The 14,984-nt window shown below is 51.3% G+C and overlaps 1 protein-coding gene across 1 annotated transcript; it reads right to left on the bottom strand.

Annotated features, from left to right (window-relative positions):
- Positions 1–3,378: 3,378 nt before the first annotated feature.
- Positions 3,379–6,698, bottom strand: HASPIN (histone H3 associated protein kinase). The gene has a single exon (XM_071575350.1). It carries the CDS (start codon positions 6,618–6,620, stop codon positions 3,732–3,734), a length of 2,889 nt encoding a protein of 962 aa, XP_071431451.1. The 5' UTR covers positions 6,621–6,698; the 3' UTR covers positions 3,379–3,731.
- Positions 6,699–14,984: the final 8,286 nt, after the last annotated feature.

Raw genomic sequence — 14,984 nt, forward strand, 5'->3', positions numbered from 1 at the left:
AAAAGAAGTGTATTTTCCCTCGGAGAGGGAAGAGATCCTGACTTCTATTTGTTGATGTTTTCTGCCTGTTTTAGAGAGTAGAATCCTCTGTAATTTCTTCAGGACAATCCACTGATGGTGGCTTTGACTTCCCCAATGATGGTCTCCAAGACAGGGCAGCAGGATCTCGGGAGAACGTGACTGTGCTCTGGTAGGTAATAAATGTTATTTTTTAGTGTGCTGGGGAAATGCTTCAAAGACAAATATAGAATCTGTGTTCCAAGCAGTGTGTCATTATTCTATTTTTAATTCAGTATCAGAAGGATATAAAAAAGTCTTTCCCAGTGGTAGAAATTATATTAAATATAACCTCTTTAGTTCAGGTTGCAGAGGCTTTTGCCTTTGTTTGTCTAAAGCTTTGAACAAGTATGAGCAAGTGAACATGAACTGATTAACACAGATCCAGGTCTGAGGAGACCTCAGTGTCTGCAATTCAGCACTGGTGTAATGTAGGGCATTTGGACAAAAATAATTTACATCCTGTCCCTCATTTTCAATCAGACACCAATCAGGCAGCTGAGGGACCTGTGCAGTTCACAAAGGCTGGGACAGGGCAGAGGGATTTGATTTTCTTCTTGCATTTTGTATGTGAAAACAAATTCCAGATGAAGAGAGAACTGGAACTGCTGTATAATGTGTTTATCAATGGAAACATAAACACCATGTTTAATTCTATCCACATTGGTGTGTTTTGGCTGTCTGTTCCTCCAGGCTCTGGGGATTTTGTGTGTTCTGAACGTTCCCAGCAGAAACTGGAGTTTCTGTAAATAAGTCAGCCTGGTCCAGGTGACATGCCATGGAAACACTGAGCAATTCTTGCTCCTGCTGCCAGACTTCCTTGAAACATTTTAATGTTTCAGTTCCAAAATTTATATTTTATTCTGTTCCTTATCTGTAACTCACTGACTCACTCGAGACCAGCTGTCCACTGTCTCACCAGCAGGACATTTAGCCCTGAGAGAATCCTCATTTTCCAAAATGACAGCATTAGTACAGCAGAACTGTCCAAATACAACTTCAGCTTTACCAGTGTCCCAACAAGGTGAAAGCTGGGAATTCTGCTCAGGTTGGAATGTGTTGTCTCTGCAGGGCTGAGTCACTGAAAACATCACCCAGGGGATGGCACGGGAGGCAAATGTATAAAATGATCCAAACGAGCATTTGAGGAGCTTGTGGTTCACTGATGGCTGTTAAACAGAGTGGCCCAAAGAAAACATCTGAGCCAGAAGGCCCCGGAATGTGCCAAGAGACAGAAACTGGAATGGAGATGACGTGTCAAGACTTGTGCATTTTAAAGCCTGGATATTTTCTCATCTTCTTGTCCTTCCTTTCTTGTAGCCATGTGAGTTGGACTCTTTTTCCAGGGTTTTTCTGAGGAAACTGGTAACGTGGCATTTCTCATTCCTGTGCTAGACAGACAGTTCCCCTGACCTTACATAAAGCAGAAAACATCATTTTATTGGAAAAATGTACCCTGGAGAGTGACTGAAGAGCTGATCAAGTGGTACAGTGCCCAAAGTCAGTTGTAAGACAGGAATGATAGAATGTTTCATAGAGCATGGAGGTGTCTGCCTTTGGTATTAAGAAGGAAGCTTTTTCCTATTATTGAATAATGAATTGGGCTGTTGCACTGTCCTGTGTGTGACAGCAGCTGGAGGGGGTGATTCCCACAATCAAAATGCTTCAGGCCTCTCATTGAATAAAGACCCTCTTCCTCTCTGCTTCTAGAACAGAGTCAGTGATGGGCCACACTGAGGAGTGACCATGAAGGTTTCAGTAACAGAGGTGACAACTCAGAGGGTCCTGAACCACCCAAACTGCACATTTTCAGGTCTGATTGTAGCAGAGCCCACGGCTCAGGGCAAACTGCTGCGAGGAAACCCAGCACAGACACCGAGTAATTCCTAAACAAACCTTGGAATAGCTCCAGGGTGGAAGGGAGGGAGCATTTCAGCTTTTAGAACTAGAGCCTAAATACCGGATTTATCTGATTTAAGACTCTCAAGCTTTTATTGGGCTATTTGTGCCTCCTTGGTTTTATGGGAGCAGACCCGGCAGAGCTGAATTTCCCGGTGTGTTTTTGTGTCCCTTTGGCAGCCGTGCCCTCCTGCTGGGCACTGTGGCCAACCAGCACCACCCACAGCCCGTGTTCAGGGAGACACCTGCCAGCAGAAACCATTCAGTTCCCTTTTCCCAGCCTCTAAATCATACTCTGAGTAGCTGCTCTTCATCCTCTCTTTACAACTGGGCCAGAGCTGCTCTTCCTTCTAACTGAGTTCATGGCTGGGGTGCATTTCCTAAAGATAATTTTTATATTCCTACACTTAATGTCTAATATTTCCATAAGGGAATGATGAACAGAAAATACATTAGTCACCATGTTTGACTTACAGAGTATTTACAGGGTAATTGATATTTTGTCTGTCTTTTCCCTCAAAATAGTCAAAGTTTTCAGAGATTTGGCACTTGGATGAAAGCTCCAAACCAGGTCTGCCTGGATGGCCAAACTTTGTGAAGGAAGCTTTGGGAAGGGCTGTCCCCACGTGGGTGTGCTCTGTGCCCTTCCAGCTTGTGCAGGGGATTGTTCAGGTGAGGCTCAGCGTGAGCAGAACTGGCCCCAATGTTTCAGTCCCAAGGTCCACCTGCCATGGCCGAGTGAGCTTGGACAGTGACAGTGAAGTCCTCGGGACTGTCACAACACCAGGTGCCAACCGGGGCTGACCCTGCTGAGCATCCGAGATCTGATGGGATCAGATGGCAGGGAGGCATTTACTGCCAGGGGACGGTCCCACTGAGACTCGAACTCACGACCTTGTGATCCAGACTCTGGAGTGCTCACCACGGGCCCGCCCACCAGCTCTGCAATTAACATTAATTTCACCAGGTGAGTGTTGTCTTCCCGTGGCCAGGTTTTGGTACTGAGGGGCTCCAGGGGTGTCCCACAGAGCCAGTCCAGCAGATCCAGGGCAGGGCCCAGCAAGGGTCACAGTAACACCTCTGGGATAACATAATTAAACAGGGAAAGAGAGTTATTGTGCTGATGAAAATTGCAGGCAGGAAAGAGTGGAGGGAGAACACGTGACCAACAGTGCAGTTCCAAGGGCAGTGCAGGAGGGCCAGGAGGTTCTGCAGGTGCCTGAGCTGAGGCTCCCCTGAAGTCCAGGGAGGACCATCGGGGTGCAGAGCTCTGGAGGAGCCCACGGGGAGCAGGGGGGGGCCAAAGGAGGCTGTGACCCCATGGGAGGCCCATGACAGAGCAGAGCAGGGGCCTGGCAGGGTCCTGCAGCCCCTGGGGAGAGGAGCCCAGGTTTTCTTCTTTAAAAAGGAATTTGTAAGAAATACAATACAAAAAGAATCTTTATTAATCTAAGACTAACAGGGTAAGGAAATTTATGTCAAATTCAGGGCATTTATCAGGCATGGAGAAATACTGTCACCTTTATTTTACAAAAGTGAACTTAACAAAAATTGACGAAAGTCAACAGCAAGGGTCATCTCCCCTCTGTCACCCCTCAAAAACAGTAGATACAGAAACATCTGAAAGTGGAAGACTTTTGGAGGGGATTTTTTCAGACTTTTTTTTTGTATTACACACTTCATTGGGCCAACAGGTAAAAAGATCACACATCAAAAAAAGCAGAGGAGCAAGGCAGTATCAGCGTCTCAGTCCTTGGAACACTGCCCTGCTGTGCTCACTGGAAGAGGCTGCTGTTCTGTAAAACGTCGTGGGCAGACTCAAAAGTCAGCACCTCTTTGTGGAACTTGGTGAGCTGCATCTTTATGTTCTTCAGGGCAGGAGTCGATGCCTTTTTCTTGTAGCGCATCCCATTCAAAAGTTTATCTGCCAGGTAGTGCAGCCAGAGCACGTTGCTGTGTGGGTAGTAGCCAGTCCAGTTGTTGGAGTTCTCTGCTTTCATTTGCCTGTAGATGTCAAACTGGTAGTCCCCTGTGCCTTGAAACAGCTCCTCTTCTGTGGTAAGGTCACAGAACACAGTCAGCCCATCCTTCTCCAGCCGGGACAGGGTGTAGTCGATGATGTTGACCTGAATCCCTTCTGTGGGGATCGTGTGTGTTGCCCCACTCAGCATATAATGAATTGCCTTTTCATTTGTTGTTTTGACCAGCACGTTCCCCCAGTGCAGGTCCCTGTGCTCAAAGTGCAGCTCCTGCTCTGCCACGGCCAGGGATGCAGTGACCTGGTGCAAAATGCTTCTTGCTTGTGTCACTGAGGAGAAACTTCTACGCATACACGACAAGTCCCGGCCTCCAAATTCAAACTCCAGAATCATGAAGAGCTGCTCGTTCCCAAAAGAGTCTGGCCGGTTATTATCTGACCCTATTTCTTTGTGGTATTTGTCCCACGCTTTCAGGAGATGCTTGGGATAGGCTCCTTGAACACAGTGCACAGAGTACAGGCTGATGAACCCAACAGTCCTATTTGCAGATTCCTCAGACAGAAGACTGAGTTCTTTTGAAATTATTATCTCAGGCAGAATCTCCCCAAAGCTCTTTTGAGGTTCACCATTTACTTTCTCTGTCCCCTCAACGGGAATTACTTTTAGGGCCACAGGTCCTCTCTCACTGTCTATCTGGAACACCTCCCCAAACACCCCTTCTCCAATTTTCTTGCAAGTTTTCTTCTTATCTAAAGGAATGCAATCCTCAAAAGCAATCGGCCCTTCCTGGTGGCATTCCCCAAACACCTTCTCTGCGTCCGTCAGCATCAGGTGGAGGACGTAAGGGGAGCTGCTGGGAGCCAGCAGGACCATGGAGGAAGCACTCCAGAAGCAGCCCTGAGCCCTCCTTGTCGACCAGCTGGCTTGATAGCCTGAGAGCTGGGACTTCCTTGGGGTGCTGAGGATGCTGGTGCTGCAGAAACTGTCATCAGTGGTCACTTTCTTCTTCTTGTGGAAGGACAGAGACCCTCGAACTCGAGCCCAGGAGCTATTGAGGAACCAAGAGTCACTGTCTCTTACATCTGCAGACGACTCCAGAACACTCTTCTGCGCTGGTTTTTTCCTTACCTGTGCTCTGGAAAAGTGGTTCTTGGGCTGCTGCTGTCTCTTGTGCTTGTGCCTTTTGGGCCGGAGGCTGTGCCAGCGGCTGGCACTGATGCCACTGACGCAGACCCTCCTGCAGGCACTGCCCTCCCTGTGGGCAGCCTTGGCTCTTTGCTGTTTGTGCTCCAGGCTCCCTTGGTGGCCCACGGGAGATGCAGGCTGCTGGCAGGCACGTGGAACAGCAGACTGTCTGCTGAGTTTCATGCTCACCAGCCTCCTTGGCACTTCCAGAGGGTCCAAGACCACCACCGGCACAAGCTGGTACTCCTTGGCTAAGTCTCTGCGACAGCTCGAGCTTCCTTTTGCTGTCCCTCTGCTGCGATCCTCAGAAGCATCACGGCCACAGGGCACGGGGTACTGCGGCTCGCCCGGGGCGTCCTGCGGGGACGGGGCAGCCCGTGCGCGGCACGATCGCTGCAGGGACGACCTCCGGGCATGGCAGGGCAGCCGTGGCTCGGTGCCCCGGTCCGCAGCTTCCCCCGCGGGGCTGCCCCGGCCCGGCGGCGGCGGGGACTGCCCCGGGCACTCCTCGGGCGAGCTCGGCGGGGGCTGCCCCGGGCACCCCTCGGGCGAGCTCGGCGGGGGCTGCCCCGGACACTCCTCGGGAGAGTTCAGCGGCAGCAGCGGATGGCAGCGCGGCGGGCCCAGCCCGTCCTCGACGGTGGTGCTGAACAGCAGCGAGCTGCGCCTCAGCGCCCGGGCGCGGCGGCGGGGCCGGGCCGGGCGGCTGTCGCCGTCGGTGATGGAGGTGAGCGGCGCCGGGCGGCGGGGCCAGGCCAGGGGGCTGTCGCTGTCGGTGATGGAGATGAGCGGCGCCGGGCGGCAGGGCCGGGCCGGGGGGCTGTCGCCGTCGGTGATGGAGGTGAGCGGCGCCGGGCGGCGGGGCCGGGCCGGGGGGCTGTCGCTGTCGGTGGTGGAGCTGAGCGGCGGCTGCGGGCGGCGGGGCCGGGCCGGAGCAGGTGTCTGGGGGGTGCTGCACAGCGGGGCCGCGCCCCGCCGCCGCCAGGGCGGCCCACGCGAGGGCGGCGGGAACGGGCAGGGCGACGAGAGCAGCGGCGGCCTGTTCTCCTTGCCCCGCGGCCGGTTCTCCTTGCCCCGCGGCCGGTTCTCCTTGCCCCGCGGCCGGTTCTCCTTGTCCCGCGGCCGGTTCTCCTTGTCCCGTTCCCGGTCCTCCGTGCCCCGCGGCCGGTTCTGCGTGTCCCGCCGTGCCCGCCCCGCCGCGCCGCTCCCCGCCTGCCGGCTCCGCTTCCTGCGCGGCCGCAGCCGCATGTGCGGGTCCTCGGCCGGGCTGCCGCTGTCGAACCACGGGCGGAGCTTGCGGGGCGGCGAGTAGTCCTGGTCGTCGGAAGGGCCCGCGGATGCGCTGGTGCCGCTGGACATGGCGCTGACGGAGGCCGAGCTCGAGCTGAAGAGGTTCCGGCGGTTCATCGGCGGCGAGATCCAGGGGTCGGGCGGCCGCAACAGGCGCACGAACCCGTCCCGCCGGGAGTAGGTGCGGACCGCCCCCGACCGCAGGAACATGGCGGGACCGGGACCCGGACCGGGACCGGGGCAGGAACTTGACGGGACGGGACACGCCGGTACAAGCCCGCCCGCCGCCCGTTTGAATCGGTCTCGCGATAGCGCGGCAAGGGCGGGGCCGCGACAGGCTCGCCGTGGACACGCCCTGGACACACCCCCGGCCCGACAGGGTGACCTGGGACGGGAGCGCTGTAGGGCTGTGTGGATGGACACGTGTGTTCTGTGCGTGTGCACACGTGTGTGTGGATGGACACGTGTGTTCTGTGCGTGTGCACACGTGTGTGTGGATGGACACGTGTGTTCTGTGCGTGTGCACACGTGTGTTCTGTGGATGGACACGTGTGTTCTGTGCGTGTGCACACGTGTGTGTGGATGGACGCGTGTGTTCTGTGCGTGTGCACACGTGTGTGTGGATGGACACGTGTGTTCTGTGCGTGTGCACACGTGTGTTCTGTGCATGTGTACATGTATGTGCGTGTACACGTGTGTTCTGTGCATCTGCACACGTGTGTATGCATGTGCTCTGTGCGTGTTCACACCTGTGTATATATGTACACGTGTGTTCTGTGCGTGTGCACACGTGTGTGTGGATGGACACGTGTGTTCTGTGCGTGTGCACACGTGTGTGTATGCATGTGTTCAGTGTGTGCACACATGTGTATATATGTACATAGGTGTTCTGTACGTGTGCATATGTGTACACACATGTTCTGTACATGTGCACACATGTGTATTCTACACATGTGCACACGTGTATATAATTGTCCTAGTTCAGCAGATGGGACCAGTTATCACTGTGTGGGGGTGATCACAGCTGTGTGTCCTTCCCCCTCGATTCATTTCCCAGGGACAATGGGCCAGGGAGTCATTAGCACCTTCACACTGGGTCATACTGGGTTTTGTGGGTTAAAACCCATTTCTCCTTGTGCCATTGTATTCATTTTAATATTCTTAGTGATATTGTAACTCTGACTTATGATCTCTTTTGTGTAGAGTTCATTTCTCCTGCCAGTTTACCTCTAAACCAGCACAATAATGTATACATATATTTCATACATGTGCACATATATGTATACATATATTCTGGGCACATGCATGTGTGTATATATGTACATGTATTCTATCCATGTGCACACGTGTGCGTATATGTACACATGTGTTCTATACATGTGTGTGTAGATGTGTATTCTACACACATGCACAGGGTATGTGTGTGTGTATGTGTACAGAATACACGTGTCACTCCACTGAGGGTGGGCAGCCCCTGGCACAGGCTGCCCATGGAACTGTGGCTGCCCCATCCCTGGCTGTGTCCTAGGCCAGGCTGGGTAAGGCCTGGGGCAACCAGAGCTGGTGGGAGATGCCCATGGCAGGGGGAGTTGGGACTGGCTGGTCTTGAGGTCCCTCCCAAGCCCATAACATGCAATGATTCCATGTCCACAGGCATTGCACATGTGTGTGCAAACCCCCCTATGTGTCTCACGGCTCCTGCCCCAGGCACACTCCCTGTGGAATGACTCTTGGAGCACTTCAGGCTCTTGTGGCTCCTGACAGGGTGTCACAGCCTTAACTCGGGTTATGGACATGGGACACAGCTTGGTGGCAGCACAGGGCTGGGGGTTCCTCCAGTCTGAGAGAGTTTGCTGAAAAGCAGCTGAAGTTTTGCTCCTTTTATTTCTTTTTCCACAGTGCTTAAAAAGCAGAACTGGGAAAATCCCCATGAGAAATCACCTTCAGCAGAGAACTCTTATCTGGCCTAAAAGAAGAAAGTCCCAATGCTGAGGTGTGAGGGTCACACAGGCACCTTGGCCCTTCTGCTGGGGCAGGGACGAGGGGAAATCCACGGGGTGTTGCTGTGTCTGAGAACCAATTGATTTCCAGAGTTAAATTCTGCACCTTTGGTTCTGCCATTGAATTTAGTGCAATTGAGTTTTGATTGCAGGGCAGAAGCAGAGGGAGGATATTTGCTAGAGCAGGTCAGAAAAGCTTTGAGGGTTCTGGATTGAACTCTGTGTACTGGTGCAGTACAGGGGCCTCCTGTCCTCTCAGGGATTTCAGCATCAATATTCCTTCTCTTTCCCTAGTGAAGAGATGTCCTTTAATCTGAAACATTGGCTCTACAGGTTACCAGTAATGGCAATTTAGAGGGTTTGGAGAGAGAAGGTGCCTGGGCAGACCCCATGGTTGCTTTAGGCAGGACCAGTTGTTTCTCCTGAGCAGCAAAATTCTCTCAGGCTCCCTCAGGTGTTTTTTGATCCCAAAGAAGGACAGAGATAGACACTTGGTAGTGTTCCTTTCTCTGTCCCTATTTGTGTGGTGTTTTATTTCTGTCATGTTTGGCTGACCATATTGTGTGTTTATAAACAGCAGCAGACTAAACAAAGATTTCTCATTCAGACCTTCAGAAGGCAAAAGAGTTCCTGTCTCCTTTGGTTTATCAATATTGCCTGATGGAAAGCTAACAAACAATGTTTCTCTCTTTTTTTTTTTTCCTGGTTTCTTCTCTGAATTGTTTCCCTGATTACTTGGATCCCTTTTATTGTCCCTTATGGCTCTCAAGGAGGTCAGCCCTTGCAGTGGGTAATGCTATTTTCCTTTTTAGATGTTTTTTCTTAAATGCATTACAGAGTTCTGTGGCTTGTAAGTTCCGGTGAGTGCCACTGACCATTTAATTCTTTGCAATCCCTGCAGCAGCTGCCAAACACATTTGCAGTAATTGGATGGCACTTAAGGGATTAGTCAGGACTGCCAAGGCTCAAGTCATCCAAGCCCCGTATGGGCTTTTGTGCTGTTTCCATGGGAGCCTCGCTGAGTCTGCTTCTAAATTTATTTGCAATCTACATTTTGAATAAAATCCCCCGTGCAAAAGCCTTGTCAACAGTTGTGGCCTCGCTGTGTGGCCCTGCCTTGTGTGCCCTCTGACAGTGGCACAGTTCTGGCATCTCCCTCAGTGACAGGTTTGCTGCTTGGGAGCCACTGGAATCTGAGCCCAGCCAGGTGAAGGTGTTGGCAGCTGTGTGGGGTCGGATGTTCTGGGCAGAGAAGCTGCTGCAGAGATCCCAGAGGCCTCTGAGCTCTCAGGATCATTTGTGACATTTATGCAAAGGTGGCAGAGGGTTTGCAGAGCTGCAGCTTCTTGATTTCATCACCGTGGGGCCCATCACGTCTTCAACGTGGTGTTTCTTTGCTGTTTTGTGCTTCCTGCAGGAGGACAGGATGTGTTTCGTGCTGCTGCTTTAATCAGGGATGACAGCAGATGCTTCTGTCCTTTCCATATGCCAGGAATTCCCAAACTTTGGGTTCTAATCCCATCAGTGTGTCAGAAGCTGCCAGGTTTGTGTGCAGGGCTGGGGAATGCCATGGCTGTGTGGCAGCAGGAGAAAGGGAGCTCTGCTGCCAGGACAGCTCAGCAGGAGAAGGGCATCAGTAGTTCTTCATTGTTAAGTGCAGGGTGCTGACAGAGAACATCAGAAAGGAGCCATGGAGTGCTTTGCTGGGCTCGAGAGCCTGCTGGGGCAGCTTTATTTGGAGCCTAATTGAATTGCAGCTCAAAAGAGACGTTTCCTGTCCCTTATATTAAGAGGGTGAGTGAGCTGGAATGATGCTGCAGTGCCACAAGCAGCTGGATTGGAGCCTGTCCCTCCCAGCCTGGCTGAGCTGGCTCCAGGAGGGCTGTGCAGCACAGCTGGGACCCCCAGCCTGCCCAGCAGCAGCTCAGGTGCCAGGCTGAGTGCCAGGCTGAAGGGCTGCTCAGGGATCCTTTCCCTCTGGGGTTCAGTCCTGAGTAGCACCTGTGTTTTCCCATGGCTGGAAGGTGTTCCAGGGAGGAAAGAGCAAAGGCCTCAGGCTACACTTTCTAGCTATTCATGTGAGGAAGGTGAAGGAAGGGGATGAAGTTTTCTCCTCAGCACTTGCAGCAAGATAAGGTCTGACAGAAGGATCAAACCAGGACCAGTTTCATGTGTTTCCAGGGAAGGAATAGCAAAGAAGAAAACACTGCTCTGTCAGGTATATTCGAGAGCAGGTTTTCACCTTTGAGTCAGTGGTTAATGTGAATACACATTTTATTAAACCCATTCAGCTTTCAGGCTTTGATTCACCGTTCCCTCATTTCCCAATGATGCTTTTATTGGCTGACTTTAGAAGGTGAATTCATTGCAACACTGCACCATGTAGCACTGCTGGTCCAGCCATCATCGCACTCAGTCTCTGAGCAGTGTTTTATGTGCACTTTTATTTAATTTCTGTTCCCTGATTTGGTGCCAGCTCTCTCACAGAACAGGGTATGATGGATTGTATTCATTAGATGAGCAATATTTTTCTATCCTCTCAGGTTCTCTTCTTCAAGCACTTTTCACTTCTTGGGTTGCGGGAGAGGAGTGGATAAATATTCCAGCTAATAGTAACAAGCCTCCTGCACACTGGAGAGAAGATTCAGGACTTGGGGAACAACCTGGAATGAGTTCAGAGGCTGAAAATGGCTCTTCTGGAAGTGGAGAGCTGAATCAAAGATAGTATATACTCTGGAGCTTCCGATCTCTTCCATTTCTGACTCCTACACACAGTTCAGGATGCTCCTGTGGATGGTGACAGAGAGACTCTTTCCACAAATTCCCTTTCCATCCTGGCTGGGTGTGCAGCTGTGCTGGGAAGGAGCAAAATACAGAGGCTGATTTACCCTGCAAAGTCCCAGCCAGGGTTAGAGAATTGTGAACAGAGCATTTTTCACTGTGGGCTGCACACACATTTCTGCCTTTTACATCCACCACCTTTGGAAAGCAGCTCATGCTCCATGTTCCCATGGTCTCTGTGTTTCCATGTGTTTCTGTGGGCATGAACTGTCGTTTAAAAGCAACTTCCTCTCTCAACTTGTTCAACCCTTCACCTTGTTTTTCTGTAGATGTTGACTTGCAAGTATGACAGCATGAGAAGAAACCACTAATGGAGAGAGCTGCCTTTTCCACTGCTCATTTCCTTGCCAAAATAGCTTGTCTCCTATTTACATCCTCCACTCCTCATCCCTTTGCTATTTCAGTAGCTGGTCTGGCGCCTGTTTCTGAGGATGATGGATCTGCATCACTCAAACATTTGCTGCAGGAGCATTTCAGTGCTGGAGAAATGTCTCAGCATTCCTGAGTCAGCCCTGTGCCTTTGGGAGCTGCTGGTTTCTGTTGTACTCGACAGTCAGGGGAGGGTGGAGTGGGACTCCTGGAGGTAATTGATGCCTGGGGGTGAGGATTTGGCACTGGAAGTGAACACAAGTGCCTAAAACAGGCACCTCCAGCAGCCACTTGTGAGTCAGCCTGTCCTGGGAATCACCTGGGCTCCTTTGGGTGTCAATTAAAGGTCTTACTGGGCTGATCCTGAAATCTTTCTGTGCTACAGAGAGACAGATGAGACCTCGCTGGGTTTCAGATGCCCCTGGATCAGGGCAGGGGTTAAAGTTTCGCCTCCACATCCCTTCATGTGGCATTTACAGGCTCCTGAGTGAGCTGAGAGGGGCTCAGGGCAGCTCAACCCTGGGGTAGGGGAGGAACAGGGTGGGCAGACAGGGGTGGAACGGTGCCAGGAATCAAGCACAGCTCTCCCTGGCAGGAGGGAAAGATAAATCCTGCAGACATGTGAGGGTCCCCCTGGGGGGACAGGGTTGAGGAAAGCCCTGAGAAGAACAGGGGCCTGTCATTCCCCAGGGCCCGTGTTTGGAACACCCTTAAGGTTGATGTTCTGTATGTCTGATGTTCTTGACTTTGGACATTAATAAGTTTTCCTGCAATCCTTCCACTGCCTGGCATTTCAGGGGTACCTGGGTGTTATCTTACTTCACAGTCAGCAATAAAAAATAGAGAAAGGGCGAGTTTCAGTCCTGTTTGTGATTGTCCTGTGAGAATTTCCAGGCTGAGCAAATACCCCACATGGGCGTGGAGCAGAACTGGTTCTTTTTCATGGGAAATTCAAAGGGTTGGACTCAAGAGGGAGATACCTTGCAGAGGAGATCCAGCCTCAGTCCCTTGAGAAGGATTGAGAGAAACTACTCTTCTTTTAATCTTTAACTGATGGTAATTAGACCTTTTTTAGGTTATTTACTCCCCTGCTGCACATGAAACTGTGTTTGAACACCCCCAGATTCTTTGAGAAACACACCAGTAAATCTCGATTTCCAGGCAAAGAAAAAAAAGTTGTGAAAAAAAGGTGATGAGAACAATATCCGCAAAAAAGTACCTGCTGGATTGTTTTTGCAGCTCAGCAACAGCTTTGTCAGCAAAAATGTAGCTTGTGCTGAGCAGTACTCAGAATATTCTGAGGCACATTTGATACAAGATGAAACGTTTTGTTCCAAAACAGCTGTTGCAATTGTGCTTCTAATGGTGTCTAAAGAAGCCCAAGAAAAGTATTAGGTTTACATATTTTTATTTTCTTTAAGTGTTCAGACCTGGTTGACCTCTTCAGGCCACACCTAGAGCAGAGCACTTCTTGCTCTAAGGAATGTTTTTCTAACCTGTGTAAAGCTTTTCCCAGATTAATTGACCTGGAAATGCCAAAGCCTCAGAGCAGACCTGTGTCTGTGCCACCCAGTAAATCCAGGCCAGGAGGTAACACACTGTTTAACTGCTGGCAGGTTTCATGCTCTGATTTCAGCCTGGGCAGTCCCCAGACACACAAGGAAGATGGGGATGGAGAAGGAGGGAGAGGTTTGGGCACCACCAAGGGTTGAATTATCTCCTCTGATGCTCCATTTGCCCATGAACTCGTGTGTCAGTGTAGCAGGAGTGATGGTGGGGGCAGCCTGAGCCTTGGCAAACACTCACTCTTTGTCCTGACCCTGGGGCAGACCCAGCAGGGCCAGGGCATGCAGGGGATGTTCCTGTGGGCCCAGACCCATGGTCAGAAACGATGCTTGGTTGTCATGTCCTTGCAAAGGGTCTCATCTAGAAGCAGGCTGGGCAGAAGATCAGGTGGTGGCTGCTTTAGGATGCTCCACAGGGCTCTGGGTCCTGGAGCTGCCCGAGCTCAGCCCCAACTCTAAGCACTGGCTGTGGTCTGGACAGTGGTGAGGGAAGATAGGCTGAGTTTAGCTTTCCTCCTCACTCGTTTCTGGATTCATGGACCACTGTGGTCTCCTTCCTCCCTGCTGGAGTGTGTTTTCTTGGAGGTTTTGTTTCCTTTGGTTATTGTATGTTTTCAGATTGAATTTGTGCTTTAGGCTTTCACACAGAGGATCTTTAGGACTGTCCAGTGACCATCTGATCTGAAGGAATCTGGTATGGAGTGGTGGTACAATGGCCAAACACAGATCAAGGCAGAGGGAAACCAAGAGGAACAGATGCTCGAGAGAGAGAGAGAAAGGACTCCAGGAGGGCCGTGGGGAGCAGCCAAAATGCTTTGTGAGCAAAGAGGGGCTGCCCATGGAGGGGGCAGTGGGAGAGGTGAGCAAGAGCAGCCCTTGTGCCAAGGCTGAAGGGCGGCTGCAGTGATTGGGAACAGGGTTGGGGCCATCCCTGAGCCTCCCCACACCTTGGCCACGGGGGTGGAGGGGCTGGGGGTGCCCAGGAGTTGGGCACTTGCTCCCCCAGCAGCCCATCCCTGTGGCCCCTCTGCCACCCTCATGCCCACTGTGGGGCTGCAGTGGGAGTGCAGCAGCCTCCAGGTTGGAAGGAGGCCACAGGCAGGTTTGTATTCTAATTCTGCAGGTGCTGGAAGAAGGTTTCTTGCAGAGAAACTCAAGGGATGGCTCTGGGATGAGGGACAAGATGAGTGTTTTGTTCCTTATTACGCTGTTTGTGATTCTCTTGTGATTTGGAGCAACCTTGTCACACATTCATTAAAAATCAGATCCAGCTGCTTAGATTTGATGTGGAATTTAGGGAGAATGAAGGACTAAATTTTCATAAGACCTGAGATCTTGAGAATTATTCTTCCAGGGGAAAGAATTTTGGAGGGCAGTATTGCAATGGGCAGTACTAATAATGGCTCTATTGTAATTACTAATAGAAATAAAAGGAGATGCAGGAGCACAGTAACAGTTAATGACAAACAAAGGTAAATTGCAGGAAATTGTATTCCTCCAAATGAGTTTAGCCAAGTTACTGGCTCTCTCTGTAATTCATTGCTGCAGTGAGCTGGGGAGCAAAGGCAGCTGCTGTGTCATGGTGAGACCATCAACTCCTTTGTGCTCTTGGTCCCTGATGACTGAGGATGGAATTGGGGCAGCTCCAGAAGCTGCAGAGCCTCATAAAACTCAGAGTTGGGGCTTTAGCTGTCAGGGGTGACAGCCTTTGGGGTAAGGTGTCACTGACCTGGCTGGGAACCTCTTACCCATGTTGCTTCTTGAAACAAAACCTGTCCTGTCTGTGACCTGTGCTGGTT

This window comes from Pithys albifrons, chromosome 21 (assembly GCF_047495875.1).
Source record: "Pithys albifrons albifrons isolate INPA30051 chromosome 21, PitAlb_v1, whole genome shotgun sequence".
NCBI lineage: Eukaryota > Metazoa > Chordata > Aves > Passeriformes > Thamnophilidae > Pithys > Pithys albifrons.

What these genes read in the sequence shown, in the direction of transcription:
- HASPIN (XM_071575350.1), bottom strand. Translation starts at nt 6,620, where the DNA reads ATGTTCCTGCGGTCGGGGGCGGTCCGCACCTACTCCCGGCGGGACGGG.